We start from the raw sequence: 25045 nt of genomic DNA, 5'->3' as shown, positions 1-25045 counted from the left end.
GAGATATCTGAGCCTCTAGATATCATCTTTGGAAAATCATGGGAGACAGGAGAGATTTCAGAGGACTGGAAAAGGGCAAATATAGTGCCCATCTATAAAAAGGGAAATAAGAACAACCCAGGAAACTACAGACCAGTTAGTTTAACTTCTGTGCCAGGGAAGATAATGGAGCAAGTAATTAAGGAAATCATCTGTAAACACTTGGAGAGTGGCAAGGTGATAAGGAACAGCCAGCATGGATTTGTAAAGAACAAATCATGTCAAACCAATCTGATAGCTTTCTTTAATAGGATAACGAGTCTTGTGGATAAGGGAGAAGCGGTGGATTTAGTAAGGCATTTGATACGGTCTCACATGATATTCTTATCAATAAACTAGATAAATACAACTTAGATGGGGCTACAATAAGATGGGTGCATAACTGGCTGGATAACCGTACTCAGAGAGTAGTTATTAATGGTTCACAATTCTGCTGGAAAGCCATAACAAGTCGGGTTCTGGAGGGTCTGTTCTGGGACCGGCTCTGTTCAATATCTTCATCAATGATTTAGATATTGGTATAGAAAGTACACTTATTAAGTTTGCAGATGATACCAAGCTGGAAGGGGTCGCGACTAATCTGGAGGATAGGGTCATAATTCAAAATGACCTGGACAAATTGGAGAAATGGTCTGAGGTAAATAGGATGAAGTTTCATAAAGACAAATGAAAGTGCTCCACTTAGGAAGGAACAATCAGTTTCACACATACAGAATGGGAAGCTACGGTCTGGGAAGGAGTATGGCAGAAACGGATCTAGGGGTTATAGTGGACCACAAGCTGAATATGAGTCAGCAGTGTGATGCCGTTGCAAAGAAAGCAAACATGATTCTGGGATGCATTAACAGGTATATTGTGAGCAAGACACGAGAAGTCATTCTTCTGCTCTACTCTGCGCTGGTTAGGCCTCAATTGGAGTATTGTGTTCAGTTCTGGGCACCGCATTTCAAGAAAGATGTGGAGAAATTGGAGAGGGTCTAGAGAACATGACCTATGAGGGAAGGCTGAAGGAATTAGGTTTGTTTAGTTTAGAAAAGAGAAGATTGAGGGGGGACATGATAGCCGTTTTCAGGTATCTAAAGGGGTGTCATAAGGAGAAGGGAGAAAACTTGTTCATCTTGGCTTCTGGGGATAGAACAAGAAGCAATGGGCTTAAACTGCAGCAAGGGAGGTTTAGGTTGGACATTAGGAAAAAGTTCCTAACTGTCAGGGTAGTCAAACACTGGAATAAATTGCCCAGGGAGGTTGTGGACTCTCCATCTGTGGAGATATTTAAGAGTAGGTTAGATAAATGTCTATCAGGGATGGTCTAGACAGTATTTGGTCCTGCCATGAGGGCAGGGGACTGGACTCGATGACCTCTCGAGGTCCCTTCCAGTTCTAGTATTCTATGATTGATTAACTGCTCCCAAGTGCAAACCTACCTGGATCCTATGGGTGTGTTTTTGGGGTGGCTTGCCCATACCACAGCCAGTACAATACTATTGTTAGTTCACTAGCTCAATGATAACCAGCACGAGTAAATCTACTTGAACGAGGAATCACATCCTAGTTCCAAGTGTGGACGTAACTTAAGAGGAATAGTTCTTTCCCATCCCCTTCTAACTAAAGAGGCCTCAGAAAATGCATAGTTGGCCCTAAACAACCATCCGGGATACAAATTATATATATAGTTGGAGACCCTATTTGTTACTTTCAGGTTCTGAAATAATGATCAGTATATTCATTCATTCTTATAATGCTGATGTTGTTTAATACTTTAGAGTTGCTAAATATGAGTTAGAATACATGAAAAGTTAATATTTTAAATTAATTAGAATTGTCTAACTTTGTTAACAAAGAACGCCATTTTAGGGGGACATTTTCCTTCAATATTCATCTCCTTCTCACTTCCCACCATCAGTGATTGATTGATAGATTCATAAAAGTCATAAAAAAAGCCAAAAAATCTTGACAAGTTTGGTTTGCTAAGCAATGTTTTTCAACTGAGTTTTTCTTTTGAGTTGTTCACATTTTAATTAAATACAGAAGTTAATGAGATGATTCACAGAAGTATTGTGGAAGTATCTTTTTTATTTCACTTACCCTGAGTTCCATTTTGTTCCATGGTTGTTTTTGCATGTTAACATTGTAAATTTTTGCTTTTCTTACTGCCCGCACATAAGCCTCATGGCCTTGCCTAAAATATATAATCTTAAAGAAAAGAAAAGAGAATGTGTAGATTTTGTTTTATTCATACCATTAATCTGTGAGGTTAAAAGGATATCTACAAATAAAGATCTTCCTCTTAAATTCTATAGGATATTTCCATAAGGATTATTTTGTTGGAAAACACTATTATTCTGCCTTCTGTGCAGCATTATATTTCTATCTAGCCATCTAAAGTATCTTTATTAGCTCTACTTGAGGAACTCTCATTGACAGAAAATGGAAACACAAATATTGCATAAATTACCTCATCTCCCATTTGAGGGACAAAGGGTGAACGACGTGGTATTGTATCCAAGATCCACTGGGGTGCAAACCATTCCTCGCTGGGTTCACCTTCCATCGAAGGTAATCCACTTGGTTTCTTAGACACATGACATTACATTTAGAGAACAAGTTATAACTACTATTGGCAAGACATATATAGAGCAAAGTGGATTAAATATTACAAGCAAAGCAAACCCTGAAATGCCAAATCTCCAAGAAAATTAAGTGATCTTTACTTATCACCCATCATCATTAATATAACAACAGATTAAGGAAAAATTCATTTCTTAACATATATATAAAACAGGCCTAACAGCATACTAAATGTTTGCTTCAACAAAACCCCACAAACATTCTTTTCAAGAAGCATATAACAAAATTTTAAACTATGGAACTAATTTAACTGCTTTAATGTTGCAGTTCTTCAACTACCTGTTTACAGTTCTGTCTACTTGGGACATAGTTCAAAATCAATAGGCTCACCTCAGGTGTGAATGTGACTCTTTACATTTGCCAAAGAAATGATGTATGGGGGTGCTAATCACCTGTATTTTTTCTTTTCCATTCCCTCCACCCACAGATATACATAAAAGTAAAATAGCTGGAAAATTTTACACGCTAAGGACTAAATCCTCAGCTATTCCAGAACATGGCTTGGCACAGTTGAGGTGAGATAAAAATAGCTCCCAGTCACTTTTGTGGCAAAGATCCACAGGCTGGCTGGGAGCTGCACTGGCTGTTGGTGCAAGTTAAAGCATATTAATGGCTGTTCTGACTTGCTTCTCATTTGTAGTGATTCTAGGTGACATTGCACCAGTGGGGCCTGCTGGAACACAGTGAGTTCTGGCCCTACCTCTCTAGTCTCTCTCATTAAGCTAACTCTTTTATAAAAGTCTATTTTTTTCAGTATCCTAATGAAAAATCACTAAAATATCAAAATGGCCACTACATAATAATAGTATAACAAAATTACACATCAGAATCCTATTTTGTTTTATTTTAAGGTGATTTGTGACTATTGTGTGCATACTTGTTATAGAAAAAAAATTAACTCTAGTATCTGTGAAGCCAAAAAGCCCTCTAAAAAACTAACCTTTTTTCTAGTCTGTTTGGGTTTCCTTCGTTTCACTTCCAATCCTTTTGCTTCCTTCATATTTTCATCTTCAGAGCTGCTACAGATCTTCCGAGTCGCCTGTCTGGTTTGTCTCTTTGGAGGCTGGAGATTAATTCCTGCATCTGCTGTCCAGTCAGAATATTCACTTGAAGAATCACTGTAAATATTACAAAGTAAAAGCTAAGAAACAATAGGTCAAGACAACCACACAATATTTTTCTAAGCATAATCCTGCAAGCTTCTCCATGCAGGTGGGTTCTTGAAGTTGTATTCTCATGAAGTCTATAGAAAGCCTAAATGGTGCATAATTTAGACATTTCAGCGTACAATTTCAGCTGCAAATTCATATAGAAGCCAGCATTATAATTTAATATTTGTATCATAGTAATGATTTCACTTTCATAGAAGTCTGTAGGGATGTATTTTATTGCCCTCGTGCTTCACATAAATTCTTAATGGATTTATTGCTGAAATTTGTCAGAGTTTTAGCCAATAGCAGTAGAGTCTTTAAACATATACTGCTGTCTTCCATAACATTGCAGTAACAAACATACACTTTCTGATTTAATATTAGCTCTTGCCCCTCCAAGCATTGAAGCACTGTATATTTTAAAAAATTCTAAAAATTATGCATAGCAATATTTTGACAAATTCATTTCAGTGAGTAGAACAGGATGTGGCCATGTTAGCACAACTCATTTTGTGTCAATGCTATTATTTCACTGCTCAAAGAATCAACTAATATTTGCATTTTGGGTACATGACTCTCAAATATTAAAATACTTCATTTGCTGATCTGCTTTATACTAGTTCCTTATCTTGTGCACAAAGAGGAAAGTCTTCAGACTACAAAACATTTGAAAGTACAAGTTTTTCCACAGTGCTTAACAAAAAGTAAATGCTTTTGTAATCACTTTTATAATTACTTGGTCTGTTTCACCATGATATTTTCTAGTTAAAGACACACAAATATTCCACTCAGAATGATGAGTCTTTGAACTTCAATGCTGGAGCAGTGCAGAGCTCCTCCTTACCTTAATCTCTCAAAGGAGAGGGAGATTTACTTATTTTACAGTGAAATAAATTCTAGATATTTATTCCCATATTGTAGTCATGGCTCCAGAAATATCAATTGCCTCAGTACTGCTTTTCAATACGACATAATCACAAGATAAAGAAGAAATATACAGGACATGAAAAGCTACCTGGAACTGCTTTCACTTTGCCATACAGCCACAGCATCATCCACAGAGGCATCACTTGTGCCAACTGTTTCATCTTCCTGCATTAAAAACAAAAGAGTTATGTTGTTATTCCTGCTGCCAAGCTTTCAATGAAGTATTTTCTCTTTCACCTGTAGAACCTCAGAGCTATGAACACTAGAGTTATGAACTGACCAGTTAGCCTCACACCTCATTTGGAACTAGAAATATGCAAATCAGACAGCAGCTGAAACAAAGAAAAAAAAATCACTAACTACTATAAAAAAGGGAAAAAAATCTGCCAGGGTAAGGAAACTTTCTGTGCATGTTCAGTTTAAAATAAGATGGCTAAAGGCAGCATTTTTCTTCTTCACGGTGAAGTTTCAAAGCTGTATGGAGTCAATGTTCAGTTGTGAAATTTTGAAATAACAAGCATAACGTTTTGTTCCAAGTTACAAACGTTTTAATGTTATGAATAATCTTCACTCTCGAGGTGTTCATAACGCTGAAGTTCTTCTGTATTCACCTGAAAATATCATGATGCAAACATTCATATGACATTTCTCAAAAGAAGGTTATTTAACATTAATCCAAGTGCTTATATATAAAAAAAAAAGAGGCTCTCCAAAGTAATGTAGGAAGAGTTACATGGCATGATTCCCCTCACAAACCACTGCACCTTTGACAGTAGCATGAGCTACTAAAGACATGGAACAGCACCCACTCTGGAGACAAGCTAGAACTAATATATGTAGTTTCATATCCCTATAAAACTGTCCAAGAGCCATTTCAACAAGAACCAAACTACGCATTTTCACTTCTAATGTGAAATCAGTGCTGCTGTATGCCTCGGAGGCGTGGCACATTGTCCAGAGCAACATTAAGAGAGTTCAGATGTTTGTCAATAAATTCATTAGACACATTCTCCAGCAAAAGTGGTACGATAGGATACCAAATGAAACCTTGTGGACCAAAACAAATCAGAAACCGATGGAGGACCAGATTAAAAAGAGAAAATGGAGATGGGAAGGCCACATCCTGCATAAAGACTGTCAGGAATGTATCATGAGACAAGCGTTAGAATGGAATCCAAAGGGAAAGAGGAAAATGGGACATCCCAAACAAACATGGTGACGAAGCTTCCTGGACAAAGTAAAAGCAGCTGGCTTAACGTGGGATCAAATCAAGACTATCGCTAAGGATCACAAGAGATGGAGAATTACTGTAGAGGCCCTATGCTCCATTAGGAGTCCAAAGGACAGATTAGATAGATTGACTGATCAATCTGTCCTTACGGTCCTTTCGACCTCAGAAATCAAGAGATGCTGGAAGTGATCATCTCAGATCTGTTGACTAGGGATGTAAAATCCTGTTTAACTGGTTAATCGATTAAACCCCCACTGCCAACAGGGGCTGCTCCAGCTGGGCTGGAGCACCCCTCTCCTGTGAGGGGGGGCAGGGAGCTGTTCCAGCCTCCCCACTGGTTACCTGGAACTGGTAAGCCTCGCATGTTAAGGATGTGACTTACTGGTTACCCATTCACATCCCTACTGCTGACCCAAAATATATTCAGAGAATTTCAGTTTCTAGTGCATGACCATCATTTCTCCTTCACAAATTTGCCTCTGAAGAATAGGTGGAAGAAGAATAGCCAGATACGGAGAAAGGACAGCATGATGCACATAATCTTTTATGGTTCTTGCTGCTACCCACGATTTGTGGTCTGCAAGGTAAAGCTCTCCTACAGTAGAGAGCTGCAAAAGCATCCAGATGAATGCAGAAGAACTTCGCATCATCAGATGTTAAAACAATTTTTAAAAATACCTAAAATGTTCCTTTCTTAAAAGCTTTAAAAAGTTTTAAATTCTATTATCTGAAACATATTTCCTTTTAATACAGAAGTATGGCTATTAATCCATCTAATACTAAGCTTTTCCTTTAATGTTAGAATTATGATAACTATGGTGGAGTTTTTAACTGAGCATTTAATTCACATGTTTTTTTAGTATTAAGTTACAGAGCAGGAGAAAGCAGGGAAATATAAAATGTGTCTTATTTTACATGCTTCCCTTTCTGTGCTGAGAGAAAATTATATTTAATCTGTGAAACTTTGAATCCTTACTGTCTTCAATATCAACCATGTCCAAAGTTCACACCAACACATAGTATCTTTAAAAACTGCTTCACAGATGTACATGAAGCCAACCTACTTAATTACATGCACAATATATGTGCAATATGAAGTCTATAATATGCATGAAATACCAAAATAGCAAATATTAAAAAGTAATGTCCAGAGACCAGATAAATTAACCTGACAACATCTCAAGACTTCCTGGCAGAGGATGTCCATAAAACAAACCATTTTGAATAAGATTTGAATATGTTTATATTTCTGCCAATTTAGACACAGATATAAATAGTTCATCTCCTTCTCACGCTGATTTAATAAAAGAATAGCATGAGTCCTAAAAACAATATGAATCAAATCCTTCTTTATAAAATAACAGAAAATCCTGAATCTTAATGATAATGCTATTTTGAGAACATCTGTAGTCAAACCACACAATCTAGGAACAAGGAATATATTGAAACAATCACTTGAGGTGTCATACCTCAGAGGAGCTTTCAGATTCTTCCTGTGTACGTGCATTTTGACTTGCTCCTTGCTGACTGTGTTCAATGGTGGAGCGTGTTTGGTAGGTATGCTGGCGCTTGCGTTGGTTTCTTCTCAAAGATCGTCCACTGCCAGGTTGATAATCACTCTTTTGTTACGAGGGAAAAAAAAGACAAAGATAAGACCTTTTAGCAGTTAAGTGTGTGTGTGTGTGTGTGTGTGTGTGTGTACACACACACACCCTTATTAAAAAGGACTGGATGAGGCCCAACTCTCAACAGAAAACCAGATTATCTGGAGTTCGGGCTGAAATGCCATCCCTAACTTAATCTGTTTTGCCAAAATATGCTGACAAAAATATTTGCCCATTGTGTTAAGAAGTGATTCTACTCTGAAAATTAGTTATTCAAAAACACCACTTTCTTGCGGAAGAGATGTTCCCTGTGACCTTGACTACAAGAGAAAAATTCTGAGAACTGCCTGGTTCCTCTAACGTTCTTAGAAAATACATGTATAAATGCCACAAGTACATGCCAAAAATCTAACAGTGAGACTAGACTTTCTTTCAATACCATTCCAAATACTATTTCAGTCAACAGAATTTTAGTACTAGTGTGGCTGTAGCTTGTTGGCATAAAAGCACAAGAGGTTCAAATAAGCCTTCCCACTACTGTTTAAGAAGAGAAAGGCTACTCTCTATTACTCCTGCCTGGCCCCAAAGAAAAACATAGGATGTTACTGATTATGCATCAGCAGCAACAAAGCCAATTTGACTTTCAGATCTCAGGATGAATTTGCAGAACTGACACTTGGAAAAAAGAATTTCATCTCTTTTTCTGATAACAAACATGAACAATGTGTCTTTTTTAACGAAGTGAAAGTCTCCATCACTGAAAGAACCTTCAGGCAGGAACAGTTTGTATTTGTACAGCATCTAGCACAGTGAACCTCTAGGCACTAGGGCAATCCAAGTAATAATAGAAAGGAAGATGAGGACTGAAGGTCCCTGAAAAAGGATTCTATCAGCTGCCATATTTACATACAATGGGTGAAATCTAGGCCCAATTAAATCAATGGGAGGTTTTTCAATTACTTCAGTAGGGACAAGATTTTATTTAATACAGATGTATTTTAAATGGTGTTTTGCATTTTAACTAATGGCACTTTTAAAAAAGCCCTTACAGCAGAGTGTGTGAATTAGTGTGAATGCTGTAAGTATCATCTGGGGTGTGTCATCTTTAATGTGGATAACTTAAACTGGCTGTGTACGGTGCTGTTGCAATTTAGGGATCACAATGCCCAAACACTGGGACTTCACAAAGACTCAGAGGTTCCTGACAGCAGTTGCAGAATAGAGAGACATTATGTGAATCCTTTAAAAAAATGAGTAGATACCCACCCATTTGTAATACTTAATTTGTCAAGCAGTCAGCCATTAGAATTATTTTTCAATTTAAAAGCTAATACATTTGGTCTTCAAAGTCAATGCATAACAAAGAATTCCTTGCATTCTTAAGAACCTAAAAATAGGTGAGGCCTTCATTCTGCAAAAAGAACCATCTGGCCAGACCTATCTCCATTAGCGTTAATGGGTAAGCATCACTCTTGCCAGGTTTAAATTAAGTGGGATTTTTATATCCCTTGTATACATCAACACAGAGCCCCACTAAAGAATGGGAAGCTCCATGTGGATGCAGGATTTGTCCATATGTTGCAAGCTGCAGGATCTAGAACTTAGTACTAACATTTCTTTTTTCATCTTAGATGAGCCTTTATTCATTTAAACCATGTACTTCATTTTTCCTCCCATACAACTGTTTAAACAAATTCTTCTGCAGCACAGACTAAATTAAAAATGGAATTACATAGAGCAAAACTAGAAAGATTGATTAGCAAGGATATCAAAATATCTAGAAAAAATGATGTTGGACATTTTTTGCACAGTATTTAAAATAGCTTCAACTTTTATTTTTCCCTTTTCTAGGGAAAATTACTCACTCTTTGCAAGGTGTAGGATGGTTTTCTCTTCTTTTCTACAGTATAAAGACTAACTTCCATATCACCTTTGGCAGTTCGGCATTCTTCCTGAACCCTAAAAACATATGACAGACGTTTAGATTCTTTACTAAATCATTAAATAGATCGACAATCTAGTTACTAATAGTGTTTAAAACATTATTTGTTTGCTTGTTACCAGCCAGGTGGGCATTAGCCCTCCTAGCACCCAGGGATTGATTTTTTTTTTTAAACAAAACAAAACTCTTTTGATTAGTCATTTCCCTATAAAAGGAGAGCTGGTTGTATGTTTCATTAAGCATGATGACATATTAAAATTTTAAAAGCATGGTCAAGGGGAAAAAACTTTCAAGAAAAAGAACAGTCAAAATAAAACTGGCCCCAATAAGGTAAGAACAGAATATCTGAACCAGCAAAGAAGGAGTTAAATAACCATATAGGTAAGAAATTACCATCCTTCACATTCCAAAGCAGAATATAGCCCCAATTTTTAACTCTAAATCTGAAGAAAATATAGTACTGAAAAATCAGTTTCTTAAAAAAAATTCTCATTTTTGAAAGAGGCATCATTGAAACACTATATGACTGATTTATTCTTCCTACCCTAAACATGCTTTGGAATATTACATATAGATGCCAAGAAAAAAATAGATCACTTATAACATGATCTTTGTAATTCATACACTTTATGATGTTTGTAACAATTGATTCCACATGCACAGCACATATTGGAATAATTTGTTTCATATTTCTTGATTAAAACAATCTGTTTCAGTATTTTTGTCCTGCAATAGAATGGAGCTGTTTCCAAAAGAAGTTCAGAATCAATGGCTTCATCTTACCTGCAAACCCCTGAATGCAGCTCATTCACCACTACTCTTCTGCTCCATGCCATAAGATCTCTTTCTGTGGCCATCTGACTGCGAGGAGCATTGTGATGCATTTGCCGGACCCCCTCAATCTGACCACTACGTCTGAGACCAACATTTGGTGGGGAATCCAAACTTGGACTTCTAAGAGCTAAAACACAAACACAAAGATCTTTTTTGCGTTCATTTCTGTGCATAAAAATTTAGAGCTAGACAGAGTTTCTTCTCAGAGGCTACGTCTACATTACGAGTTTTGTCGGCAAAAAATATGATGAGGAACTAATTTGCATGAGTCACAATATCATTTGCATATTTTCTGTCAATCCATTTTTGCACAAAAACAAGCAGCATGGATGTTTTCTTTTTCCACAAAACCCCCTTTTTCTGCAAGAAACCCCAGCGCAAAAACGGATCAGCAGAAAATATGCAAATGAGATTGTGATTCATGCAAATGAGTCCCTCATTAGCATATTTTTTGCCAAGAAAACTCATAGTGTAGACATAGCCACGGTGCGTCTACACTACAGGGCTTAACTCGAAATAAGCTATACAAACTGAGCTACGTCAACTGAGTATCTTATTTTGAAATGGTTTATTTTGAAATAGGGAGTGCCTACACAGTACCTATTTTGAAATAGAGCACTCTTCCTCCGACTTTCCTTTTTCCTCGTACAATGAGGGTTACAGGAGTCAGAGTAAGAAGTTATCCAGCTTGACAGTATTTTGACACTATTTTGAAATAACTGCCTGCTGTATAGACACAGACTAAGTTATTTCAGAATAGCGCTAATTATTTCAAAATAGTGTTGCAGTGTAGATGTACCCTCAGTCCTCTGTAAGTGGAAGAGCATAGTTGCACTGGCCCAGGAGAAAGCAGTTTTGTCATAGTTACTGATCAACTGAATATCAGCCATTATTATAGGCCTGCCAACTGTCTAATCTCACAAACCCAAATATCTTGGGCCCTGCCCCTTCCCTGCTCACTCCATCCCTCTTCCCTCTGTTGCCCGCTCTTCCTCACCCACACTCACTTTCACTGGAATGGGGCATGGAGCTGGGCTGTGGAAGGAAGTGTGGACTCTGGTCTGTGGGTCAGGGGTTTGAAGTACAGAAGAGGCCCTGGGCTGAGCTTGAGGTACGAAGTTAAGGTGCCTGCCCTAGCCCCATGCTGCTCCCCAGAAGTGGCTAGCACATCCCTTCCAAAGGCCCCTAGGCAAGAGAGACCAGATGGCTCTGTGGCCTTAGTTCCCAGCCAAAGGGAGATGCAGAGTTGTTGCTTGGAGTGGGGGCAGCACAGCGATGCCTTGGCCCATCCTTCAAGGCCTGCAGGGAGGAACATACCAACCACTTCTGGGAGCACTGCAGGGCCAGGACAGGTAGGGAGCCTCTTTAGCTCTCTGTACCACTGGTCTTTAGCGGCCGATTTCCCAGTTTTGCTTCAGGAGCGTCCTGGAGATCAAGTCCAATTATGGGAGATATCCAGCAAAATCATGAGGGCTCGCAACCCTAGACTAACATGAGCTGAAGGGTTTTGATATTTTCAATGAATACGTAGGAAGAGCTACTTCACTATGTTGCTGGAATGTTACCAACCACTTCGAAACTAATTAAAAAACAATCAGTCTGTGCTGTGACTTTCTAAAGTACAGAAGGTTTTCTAGGAAATTTCTTGGCCAAGTAATGGGTTTTTGTAAGTGCTGATGGACCAAAGGCCCACTGATTTTCAACAGTACTTTTATTTAGGAGCTTTTGAAAATTAAATTGCTATAGGTTTCAACACATTTCCTAGAGCCTTGCACGGATACAAAATTTGATCCACATCTGCAAAAATAAGTGGTGAATATTCACATTGACATGGATACCCATGGATATAAAGCAGATATCTGCAAATTTCCGGGATTCTAGATACAAAATTTGTATCTGCATCCACATCCATAATCGCAAAAATGAGCTATGGATATCTGCATCCACATCCGCAGATACCTGCAGATATAAACCAGATATCCACAGCTTTGCAGGGCTCTATATTAGTGTTCCCTTCTAAGATTTTCCATACATGAGCGGAGTGAGTTTTGTCTTCTGCACCAATATTGGGGTCATGTGCGCTTCTTCAGGTATGTGCCACAGTGGTACCCACCAGTTACTAACAAATATTTTTTATATATTTTTAAATGCTATGGAAGAAAGAATACTAAAACATGGGATAATTAACAACTTTAAATAATAATATGAAATCAAAAAAATACTGCAACATTTTCAGTAGCCATGAAACTAATGTATGCCAAAGAAGGGGAATTATAAATCTGTTCAGTCTAATGTGTCACTTATATTAAGTTTCCTGAAAATGTGAATCAAAATCCTACAACTGAAAACATACTGGGCTTCTTCATTTTCAACATCAAAGAAGCTATAATTATGAATAAAAGGAGATACTCCTGCTATTGCTCTCCTGAGTAGTTCATTGCTTGATATGCGTGTTTGTTTACTGCTCTCCTACCTCTGCCTGACTCCATACACACCTATATATATATATATATATATATATATATATATATATATATATATATATATATATATATATATACACACACACACACACACACACACACACACACACACACACACACACACACACACACACAAAGGTATATCACAAGCACACCTTCATTCATTGTATTTTGTGCTAAGGATTGAGTTTACAGCTCTGGGTCACATATTTCAGTGATTATAGAAGATTTTGTACGCAAATAGTTTTTAAATGTGGGAATACAAAAGATAAATCAGACTCCTAAGAAGGATTGCAGTAGTCTTGAGAGGCTGAGAGTCACTGATCTAATAATAGTCCTTTTTGGGCTCTTGAATTTATGAATTACATGCTTGATGGTTTGTATTCTGATTTTTTCAGCTATTTTATCTTGGATAACCCTGACATTAATTCTAGTTGTCTTGTTCTATACCAGGGCTATTCAACTGTGGAAGCCCCGAGAGCCACAATGATACTCACAACACATGCTAAGGGCCGCAACTTAAGTGTGGTTGCATATATATGGAAGTATATAAGCAAATATATGCAAATGGAGTCTTTCACACTGACGGGCATGAATACAAGGCACTTCCCACAATGCCCCGGCGCCTCCTCCCAGGGGGTTAGAAACACCAACACCCTGTACTCAGCTGTTCCAACCAGCCCATCCGCTTGCATCTTTCACTGCTCACCCCGCCTGGGAGTGTGTTCCCAGTGGAGGCCTTGTTCAAAGGATCCTACCTGCGGGCCGTGTGTTGAGCCCTCTGTAAATCCAAACCACATCGTGGGCCACAAACAAACAGGCTGATGTTAAGTAACCCTGCTCTATACTATATCTTCCTTATGTTGTGATGAGTTAGTAGATCATGAGTTAAAAGTATATTCAGAAAAGATACTATTTGTTTTAGATATTTGATTTTAACTTTTGGCTATTTGAAAACGTTTAATTAAAAGTGTTTAGACTAAATATGATTTTTAAAAAATTTAAAGGCTAATTTTAAAACTAATTAAAATGAGAAAGCCTACTGGGTTTGACATAATAATTTAAGAAATTCAGCCATTTTAATAAAACCAGTTCATGAATTAAAAATGGTTAACTAAGGCAAAGAAAATAGGGAAAATCAAACCACAGTGCATTTGAGTTCAAGCGATGTCCTCATTGAAGTGCAAGTGATGACCCACCCACCAGATCTTGAACTGGGGCCGGTGAGGCTGTCTCAGGCCAGCAGGGACAGCCTAACCGCGTGGGCCACAGCATTAGCCAGCACAAAGGAGGCAGCCTCATGTCACCACTTGGCCAGCCAGAGTCTGTCTTCCTTTGTTTAGTCAAGTGGAGATAAGATGATGCTGGGCAACACTAATACTACAGCTATCCCTCTTTTCGGTTTACCTGGTCATTTGGAAGTGAAATTATCTAATTTCTATATGCACAAATATCGCATATGCAAAGTAGGCTCATAATTGTGCAAAACTGTGTTCTAATCTAGTTCGGAGTGGCCAACCCACTAGAGATGAAGAGCCAAAATAGTGGTGGATACAGTGCAAACAACCAAGGGAAAAAGGCTGCTAAGAAAAAGAGAGGGGGGGGGGGGGGGGGAAGCACTAGCCGCTGCATTTTGTCGAAAAAAAAAAGAAAAAAAGGGGGGAGGGGAGAGGAGGCCCGGCCACAGCCCTTTTAAGGGCGGCCATTGTGAAGGCGGCCATTTTGAAGTCTGTTCTGGCATCCCGTGCCCCCTTCAGAGCTCTGAGCTGTGGGTGCGGGAGCCGCAGTTTTTTCTTTGAAGAGCCTCATGTGGCTCAGGAGCCACAGGTTGGCTACCCCGATCTAGTTCTTAAACTTCCAAATAGACTGATGTGTAAATACCTCACTGAGATGAATATAGGCAAGTTGTGTGTCTCACATCTACTGTTTGAGGTAGCCTGCAAATTCTGGAAGACAACAGAGCATCAATTTTCCATCAGTTTACACTTAGTTCATGTTTGGAAGGTTATCTTCACAACCATATGAACTTGACTTTTTTTTTTTTAAATGAAAACCAGCACTTTGCAAAATTTAAAAGCATCATAAAGGCCAGATAAGAACCTCAAGCAGGCTGTGAGTCACGTATTTGGAACCACTGATTTAGATCAAAGTGAAATGAGGTGTTCTGTTGATGTAATCCTTTCCTATCATTTCTTTGGTTAGGCAGTTCTAAGCATACTGCTCCCACAGAGCTCAACCAGTAACAGATAGTTTAAACATAAACAAGTCACTCATTTCTACAACCAGATTACTAGCAAATGTACAGTAAACTTTGAGCACTTTGGATATTATGAATAAACTGATTTGTGATTAGATAACGTACAGCACACATCCATAGCATCTGTTACAACAGACAATAAGCTGCTTTGTGATCAGCTGGTCAAATCTAATTGGGTTTGATCTAGTTTTTAATCATGGTCTATATAAGGAAAATTCACTGAAACAGAACACTTGAACAGGAGAACAAATGCAAGCTTTGAAATGAAACACTGGGACAAAACAAATATGTTTGTATATTTTATAAACACTTAATCACATAGACAGCAGCAAGAAAGAATTTGCCTTTCACAGCTTAGTGAAAGTCCTAAGTCCTAATACCTTTACCTACTTGTTAAATGTACCCTCTTATGGTGACATTACAATATGAAAAATTAGGAAGCATCATCCCTGCAGAGAATAAATGATAATGAGGGGGTTCCACGAGCACCACCCCCAAAATAAAAAGATGGGTAGTGGTGGTTGGGTACTCCCTCCTAAGAGGGACGGAGTCATCTATCTGCCATCCAGACCTGGAATCTCGAGAAGCGTGCTCCTTATCAGGAGCTAGAATTTAGGATGTAACCGACAGTCTTTCAAAACTGATCAGAGGGGTATCCATGTTAGTCTAAATCTGCAAAAGCGACGAGGAGTCCTGTGGCACCTTATAGACTAACTGAAGTGTAGGAGCATAAGCTTTCGTGGGCAAAGACCCACTTCGTCAGATGCATGTAGACGAAGTGGGTCTTTGCCCACGAAAGCTTATGCTCTTACACTTCAGTTAGTCTATAAGGTGTCACAGGACTCCTCGCCACTTTCAAAACTGATTAAACCTTGTATCGCTACCCCTTCCTGCTTCTCTATGTGGGAACTAATGATATGGCCAAGAATGACCTTGAGCAGGTCACTGCAGATTATGTAGCGCTGGGAAGAAGGATCAAGGAATTTGAAGCACGAGTGGTGTTCTCGTCCATTTTCCCTGTTGAAGGAAAAGGTCCAGGTAGAGATCTTCGATCGTAGAAATAAATGCGTGGTTGTGCAGGTGGTGTCGGGAGAGGGGGCTTTGGTTTCTTCGACCATGAGACTCTGTTCCAGGCACAAGAATTGTTAGGAAAAGATGGGATCCACCTAACCAAGAAAGGAAAGAGCATCTTCGCAGGCAGGCTTGCAAATTTAGTGAGGAGGGCTTTAAACTAGATTTGTTAAGGGACAGCTTGCTCAGGTAGGATAGACAGGGAAAAAAAGGGAGGAGGTGTTGCTTTATACATTAAAAATGAACACACTTGGAGTGAGGTGGAGGTGGGCATAGGAGACGGAAATGTTGAGAGTCTCTGGGTTAGGCTAAAAGGGATTAAAAATAAAGGTGATGTCATGCTATTAGTCGACTACAGGCCAACTACCCAGGTGGAAGAAGTGGATGAGGTTTTTTTTAAACAACTAACAAAATCATCCAAAGCCCAAGATTTGGTGGTGATGGGGGACTTCAACTATCCAGATATACGTTGGGAAAATAACACTGCAGGGCACAAACTATCCAATAAATTCTTGGACTGCATTGGAGACTTTTTATTTCAGAAGGTTGAAAAAGCTACCAGGGAGAAAGCTGTTCTAGATTTGATCCTGACAAATAGGGAGGAACTGGTTGAGAATTTGAAAGTGGAAGGCAGCTTGGGTGAAAGTGATCATGAAATCATAGAGTTCACAATTCTAAGGAAGGGTAGAAGGGAGAACAGCAAAAGAGAGACAATGGATTTCAGGAAGGCGGATTTTGGTAAACTCAGAGAGCTGATAGGTAAGGTCCCATGGGAATCGAGACTGAGAGGAAAAACAACTGAGGAGAGTTGGCAGTTTTTCAAAGGGACATTGTTAAGGGCCCAAAAGCAAGCTATTCCAATGTGTCGGAAAGATAGAAAATATGGCAAAAGACCGCCTTGGCTTAACCACGAGATCCTGAATGATCTAAAAATAAAAAAAAGGAGTCTCATAAAAAATGGAAAGTAGGACAAATTACAAAGGATGAATATAGGCAAACAGCACAGGAATGCAGGGGCAAGATTAGAAAGGCAAAGGCACAGAATGAGCTCAAATTAGCTATGGGAATAAAGGGAAACAAGAAGACATTTTATAAATATATTAGAAGCAAGAGGAAGACCAAGGAGAGGGTAGGCCCACTGATCAGTGAAGAGGGAGAAACAGTAATAGGAAACTTGGAAATGGCAGAGATGCTCAATGACTTCTTTGTTTCAGTCTTTACCGAGAAGTCTGTAGGAATGCCTTACATAGTGAATGCCAGTGGAAAGGGGGTAATTTTAGAAGGTAAAATAAAAAAAGAACAAGTTAAAAATCACCTAGAAAAGTTAGATGCCTGCAAGTCACCAGGGCCTGATGAAATGCATCCTAGAATGCTCAAGGAGATGATAGGGGAGATATCTGAGCCTCTAGCTACCATCTTTGGAAAACCATGGGAGACAGGAGAGATTACAGAGGACTGGAAAAGGGCAAATATAGTGCCCATCTATAATAAGGGAAATAAGAACAACCCAGGAAACTACAGACCAGTTAGTTTAACTTCTGTGCCAGGGAAGATAACGGAGAAAGTAATTAAGGAAATCATCTGTAAACACTTGGAAAGTGGCAATGTGATAGGGAACAGCCAGCATGGTTTTGTAAAGAACAAATCATGTCAAACCAATCTGATAACTTTCTTTAATAGGATAACGAGTCTTGTGGATAAGGGAGGAGCGGTGGATGTGGTATACCTAGACTTTAGTAAGGCGTTTGATACGGTCTCGCATGATATTCTTATCAATAAACTAGGGAAATACAACTTAGATGGGGCTACAATAAGGTGGGTGCATAACTGGCTGGATAACCGTACTCAGAGTGTGGTTATTAATGGTTCACAATCCTGCTGGAAAGGCATAACAAGTGGGGTTTCGCAGGGCTCTGTTTTGGGACCAGCTCTGTTCAATATCTTCATCAACAATTTAGATATTGGTATAGAAAGTACGCTTATTAAGTTTGCAGATGATACCAAGCTGGGAGAGGTTGCGACTAATCTGGAGGATAGGGACATAATTCAAAATGACCTGGACGAATTGGAGAAATGGTCTGAGATAAATAGGATGAAGTTTAATAAAGACAAATGCAAAGTGCTCCACTTAGGAAGGAACAATCAGTTTCACACATACAGAATGGGAAGTGACGGTCTGGGAAGAAGTACCACAGAAAGGGATCTAGGGGTTATAGTGGACCACAAGTTAAATATGAGTCAGCAGTGTGATACTGTTGCAAAGAAAGCAAACATGATTCTGGGATGCATTAACAGGTGTGTTGTGAGCAAGACACGAGAAGTCATTCTTCCGCTCTACTCTATTCTCAGGAATAATCAACATGGATTCACCAAGGGCAAGTCATGCCTGACCAATCTTATTAGCTTCTATGATGAGGTAACTGGCTCTGTGGACATGGGAAAGTCAGTGGATGTGATATATCTTGACTTTAGCAAAGCTTTTGATACGGTCTCCCACAATGTTCTTGCCACCAAGTTAAGGGAATATGGATTGGATAAATGGACTGTAAGGTGGATGGAAAGCTGGCTAGATTGTCGGGCTCAACGGGACCTGAGGATTACAGTGGATGAGAAGCTGGATATGAGTCAACAGTGTGCCCTTGTAGCCAAGAAGGTGAATGCAATATTGGGTTGCATTAGGAGGAGTATTGCCAGCAGATTTAGAGAAGTGATTATTCCCCTTTATTCAGCACTGATGAGGCTGCATCTGGTGTATTGCGTCCAGTTCTGGGCCCCCCCCATTACAGAAAGGATGTGGACACAGAAAGGGTCCAGCGGAGGGCAACCAAAATGATTAGGGGGCTGGAACACATGACCTATGAGGACAGGATGAGGGATTTGGTCTTATTTAGACTGCAGACGATAAGAGTGAGAGGGGATTTGATAGCAGCCTTCAACTTCCTGAAGGGAGGTTTCGAAGAGGATGGAGAGAGACTGTTTTCAGTAGTGAGGGATGGCTGAAGAAGGAGCCGTGGTCTTAAGTTACAGTGGGGGAGGTTTAGGTTGGATATTAGGAAAAATTATTTCCCTAGGAATGGGTTACCTAGGGAGGAGGTGGAATCTCCATCCCTATAGGCTTTTAAGTCTTGGGTTGACAAAGCCCTGGCTGAGATGATTTAGTTGGGATTGGTCCTGCTTTGGGCAGGGGGCTGAACTCAATGACCAGCTTAGAGGTACGTCTAGACTACATGCCTGTGGCGACAGAGGCATGTAGATTAGACTACCAGGCATAGGAAAATGAAGCGGGGATTTAAATAATCGCCGCTTCATTTAAATTTACATGGCTGCCTTGCTGAGCCGATCAGCTGTTTGTCGGCTCAGCACGGTAGTCTGGATGCGTGGGGGTTGACATCAAAGGCATTTGCCGACCACCCAGGTATGCCTCATCCCAGGAGGCATACCTGGGTGGTCAACAAATGCCTTTGATGTCGACCGCGGAACGTCCAGACTACCCCTACACAAGTCTTTGCTTTCCTGCATAAAAATTATTTGCTGACAGAGAAGCAAAGGGAAGCCACGGGAGCAGTCATGCAATCCTCCCAAGCAGTATGTTTCAGGTACTCAGAGCAGCCAGCAGCGAGGTAAGTCTCTGTGTGACACATGATAGGACTGGGGAATACCAGACTGGTTGTTCTTATCCTGCGCTGGGCCCAGCAACTTGTCCCAGCTTGGCTGGGAAGGACAGGACTTCCCCTACATGGCATCTGTGGCAGGGTCAGACCCACCCCCAGATTTCTCTGCCAGCTGCAGGAACCTTTGCAAACTCCCCCAATCCACTTCCTGAACCCATGACACCTCAGCTTCAAGGAGAAGGATCTTGGTAGAATGAGCTGCTCCCCCATCTACCCAAACCGTATGCATCCAGATTCCCTCATACCCTCCTCCTGAGCCACACCCTTCACACATTTAGAACCCCACCCCCATGCACATGGACTGCTCTAATGGGCCATCTAGATCCCCACCCCACCGAGCCCCAACCAGCTGCAACTAGAGCCCCACTCCCACAGAATCTGAACTCTCTCACTGATCCCCCTTGCAGGCCTGCATGCTGAGCTCTATCCCCCAGCCACCTTTACTTGGGCCCTCCCATAGCATCCCATTACCATTTCACCCAGAGTCCTACCCTCCCCCCAACATTCCCCTGCCTCCAGATTCTCCTCACACCCGGATCTCCCAATGGGCCTCCTGCACCCAGACTAGCCCACACAGAACCCTCTCAATCCAGACCCAGATACCCACACACTTGCCATGCTGAGCCTGCCTACCCACGCCTGGTGTACCTGGCATGGATTTGCAGGGCCTTGGAGAGTTTCTGGGACAGGCCTGGGTCCTTGCACTGTGTTAGGATTGAGCGTAGCCTCAGTCCTGAGTCCATGTCTAGGGGAGGGTGGGTGGAGCTGTACCATGATCACCTCTGTGCAGCCAGTGGCCTGTGCTTCCCAGAGCCATTCTGGAGCCACAACATTTATTTGACAAATAAAATGTGCAGAATTTTAAAATAGTGCGTGCAGGATTCTTAATTTTTTGAATGCTCTGAGTACACTTTGCATAAATATTCATTTGGTCAGAGAGAGTGAATGTCTCTATATCCTGGCGATTAAGGCACTCAATTATGGGGTAGGAAATGTTGATTCAAATCCCTCCTCTGAATCAGGGGAGAGAAGACTCTGGATGGAGATTAGCCCTGCCCCAGAACTGCTGCTGGCTCCCATGGAGCTGCCTGCCCTCCTCACCCCCTGCACTGTTGCGTCTGCACAGGGCAGGAGGGGGGCAGACATGTAGAGCTGGTACATGTAGAGCAGTGGTTCCCAATCTTTTTGATACTGGGGACCAGTAAACCCATTCACAAGCTTTTGGAGGACCAGTAACATTTATTTGCATATTTATTAAGCAAATGATGAATATGCAGATAAATTGTTTCTGGTCCTCCCAAAGCCCCCAGGGCCAAAAGGAGCGGGCCCGGTAGACTGCGCTGGGCAGTTTCCAGACCCCAATCCCAAGGTATCTACTTCATCCCCATTTGGGACCGGTAAGGTTAGAAGTTCCATTTCAGGCCTGATGGGTGACTCAGCTCGTAAAGGCCCTGGAGGTCGGGTGAGTAGCCCTGTGTCCTCTCCCCCAGTCGCGCCCGCGTTTGTGGATGAAACCGCAGGCTGCACCCTGCCCTGGGGCATGTCACTAGCCCTACCTGTCCAGCGGGTTGCTCCGCCCCCCACCCTCGCCCCTAGCCCCAATCCTGGCCGCTTTATTGGCCAGCACTGGCTCCCCTGGCTGTGTCCGGCACCAGGCGCTTTGCATTAGTGCGCCCAGCCTTCTCCCCGGGTCCTAGTGCTCACCAGATCTAGCCCCGCCGCCCAGGAGCACGCCCGGCAGAGACGCCGCGGCAGCAGGCTCTCTCCCAAGAATCATGCGGGAAAATTTTTCTGAGGACCGGTATTTTTTTTTCTAAGGACCACTACTGGGCCACACTTTGGGAAACGCTGATGTAGAGTATGTGCTTTAAGCTGGCCACCCCACACATACTACTCCTGTGGAGCTGCTTCTCCCTTCCTCCCTTAATGTCTCTGTCTCACAAATTAGGTCTAATCGACGAACAAAGTAATGCCCATAACTTCCCCCCGTATTTCAGCAATTATTGGTTTACTTAAATAAACACATTTTAACATCCCTAATGGAGACAGGCAAACATACTTGCTTTTCTGAAGTTGGCCCTGAAAAACATTTTCCCAGCTGAAACTATTGGGTCAAATTTACAAAGGCAGACACATTCTCAGTGTGGCCAATCCAAACACCTGGCCACAGTAGTTCAGACAGATTAAATGAGTAACTGAGATGAGGGAATGCTTACCACCATTAACAGAGTGTGATCTATTGTATGGAGGATTTGGGATAGCTTCACCTTCATTCATTCGCCTCAGATCTTGTTCTCTCTGCAGCTCCCTAATCATTCCATCCAGAATACTCTCATCCTGGTCATTGGTTTGCTGCCCAATCACCTGTTCAATCACTTCGCCATCACCTTAGTGAGAACAATAACACCAAATGATCAGCTTCAGTTCTATTAACAATTCACAAGCTCCCATACTCGGTAATGTATTAGACTGTCAGTCTGCTCTCCACGCCTTGCAATGCAGAGGGCCTTTTTCCTTCAATTCACATGCCTTATATCACTTTGCAAGTTAATCTTTCTCTTGTTTTTTCCTGCTGTCTAAGCAAGATACACTGCACACCAACTATTTCGGCAAAGTGGTAAACTACAACAAAGACTTCTATGACATACCCAGCTCCTTCTCTGAATATTTCCTCATTACGTTCCGTTTTAGTCATTTATCATTCCACTCATGCTACTACAGATGTTAAAAGCTATTTTTATCATTCATGTGGACTGCAGCAAAAGTCAAAGACTATCAGTTTGTATGAAAATATATACTTACAAAAAAACCAAGAGAAGTCTTCCTGTTATCTGGTCCTTATACCGCACGTTATTTGCCTACCCAAATCTCTTTTGCCATATAGGGAATTACTTATCTATGCAAAGTAGGGATGTTTGATATCAGTTAACTGAATAATCGAGTATCAGAGGGGTAGCCGTGTTAGTCTGAATCTGCAAAAGCGACGAGGAGTCCTGTGGCACCTTATAGACTAACTGAAGTGTAGGAGCATAAGCTTTCGTGGGCAAAGACCCACTTCGTCAGAATTCTTATCAGTTACTCAAATATTCTACAGTCCCCAGGGGTGGGGCCAGCATCCAATGCACTCTGGACCCACTCCCAAGGAGTCCCCTGCCACCGCACGCTGCTGTCTCTGTATCAGAGGCATCAGCATGGGGTGCCAGGTGGAAGGTGGTCTGCGAGAGGAGCCATTTTAAAAACCAGCTCCCCTCATGAACCGGCTGCCTGTTGCCCCATGCTGCTGTCCCCAATACAGGAGTGGCAGCAGCCCCTGTCCGGGATGGGTCTAAGCACCCAAACCCAGTACAAGCTGAGATTGAGCCAGGCTGCCTGCCCATCTGGCTCCTCATACACTTTTAATGTAGAGCCGGGGAGTGAGGGGGATGGGTGTAGTCTATAGCAGGGGCTGACAATCTTTCAGAAGTGGCATGACAAGATTTCACTTATTCACGGGAGCAGGGGCAGGCTGGGTATGGTGACCTTATTTTCTGAAACAACTGCAGCTAGGGAGAACGGTTTAATTTAAATGATTAAAAAGATTAAACATTTTAACTCTCTCATGTTAGTTTATCAAACTTCACTTTAAATAAAGTAAAATATTATGTCCAACACAAAAGGTTTCAATGTTTTCTTTATTTATGGCAGGGGTGGGGAACCTTTTTTGTGCCAGGTGTCACTTATGCACAGAAAAATTAGTTGAGGACCACAAAAGTGAGAAGCAAAAAACTCCTCCAAAAAACCCCAACCCTCACTAATGTGGCCCCCAACTAAGACACCTCACTCCTCTGGTGCTCCAGCCTCACAGGGTGAGAGGAAGGGACAGGGAGAACTGAGGTTCAGGGTTTTCCATAGGCCAGATTTACTTTTCTGGGGTGCCGGAGTTTACTGGATTTTATGGACCTCCTTAGGCTCTAGGGTAGAGACAAAAATGAGGAGTTCAGTGTGTGAGACAGGGCTGCCAGCAAATGGGAGGGATGGGTGTGCAGGATCTGGGAGGGAGGCAGGGTGCAGAAGCAAGAGAGGTTGCAAGGTCTGGGTGGGAAATAGGATGCAGAAGCAGGCTGGGAATAGAATGTTCAGCCAGGTGGAGGGAGCAGGAGCAAGGGAGGGTGCAGCGTGTGGCCAGGAGGGATGGTGCAGGAGCAAAGGTGGATGCGGGAGCAGGGTGGGGGTTGGGTGTTTGGCCAGGAGGGGGAGTGTCTGGCCAACAGGGAGGGTGTCAGAGCAACTGGGGTTGTAGGGTCTTGGTGGACAGGAGGGGAAGGGAAGGGATGTGAGTGAGGGGGTCTGACCATGAAGTGGAACACTTACTTCACTTCGCACCCCCTTTGCAGCAATTTCTGAGGCCATGTGGTCCTTGGTTGGCCCTGGAGGTGCCCTTGCCATGCAGTGCGTGGCAGCCTGCCCCAGAATGCATGGCAGTGGCGCCTCCAGGGTCAGCCTAGGACCACGTGGCTGTGGCAGCAACACCTTTGGGGCAGTCGGAGGCCAAAGCAATGCTGCCATGGCCACATGGTGTCAGGTCGGACCCAGAGGCACAGCTGAGGAGCCTCAGCCCCAGTGCTGCCTCCTCCCACTGCAGCCTAACCTGCTGCAGGGAAGAAGGAGGGCTCTCCTGCAGCTGCACAGGAAAGAAGGGGCAGGGTTGAGCTCCCACCCTGTGTACTGCTGAAAATTGGCTTGGCCATAGGTTACCAACCCCTAGTCTATAGCATTAACCAATAAGCTTCTGCTTATCGGTTAATGGGTTAATCAACTACACTATTACATCCCTAATGCAAACTGTCCAAAATTAAAAATATTCTCCCCACCCATTGCAAGTCTCAAGCTGAAAGCCACATTTATCAACAGAAAACAAATACTGTACTAATGTTTCATTTGCATTACCTGTCCATTCTCTTATACAGATCAGTCTGTTGTAAAGTTTATATTACAAAGAACACACTTGATTGCAAAACCAAACCCTGTTTTTTCCAAGACCACTTTACTTTATAACTACTGTATTGACAATATGCAGGGCCCTATTCTGCCAGTTTTACTCATATTCTATAGCAAATTATCTTGCAGACAGCCCCGCTGCAATTAATGAGTTTACTTGTTGACTATATTGCTCACAGAATAAGGCTCAATAATGTGTAAGTGCTATAGTTTATCTACAATAATCCAAC

General features: G+C 41.5%; 1 protein-coding gene across 2 annotated transcripts in view; it reads right to left on the bottom strand.

Moving 5' to 3' along the window:
* Positions 1 to 25045, bottom strand: part of BRWD3 (bromodomain and WD repeat domain containing 3) — a 126248-nt gene that overhangs the window by 36142 nt on the left and 65061 nt on the right. For both annotated transcript variants that reach the window (XM_075940777.1, XM_075940778.1), the window contains 8 exons: positions 22055 to 22225; positions 10306 to 10483; positions 9446 to 9539; positions 7446 to 7595; positions 4834 to 4910; positions 3608 to 3785; positions 2495 to 2611; positions 2125 to 2232 (listed from right to left, as the gene is read on the bottom strand). In XM_075940777.1, the coding sequence (XP_075796892.1) occupies positions 2125 to 2232; positions 2495 to 2611; positions 3608 to 3785; positions 4834 to 4910; positions 7446 to 7595; positions 9446 to 9539; positions 10306 to 10483; positions 22055 to 22225 (1073 nt within the window). The remainder of the gene's footprint in view (positions 1 to 2124; positions 2233 to 2494; positions 2612 to 3607; positions 3786 to 4833; positions 4911 to 7445; positions 7596 to 9445; positions 9540 to 10305; positions 10484 to 22054; positions 22226 to 25045) is intronic.

This window comes from Pelodiscus sinensis, chromosome 13 (assembly GCF_049634645.1).
Source record: "Pelodiscus sinensis isolate JC-2024 chromosome 13, ASM4963464v1, whole genome shotgun sequence".
In the NCBI taxonomy this organism is placed as follows: domain Eukaryota; kingdom Metazoa; phylum Chordata; order Testudines; family Trionychidae; genus Pelodiscus; species Pelodiscus sinensis.
This window is presented reverse-complemented; position numbering and strand designations above follow the sequence as displayed.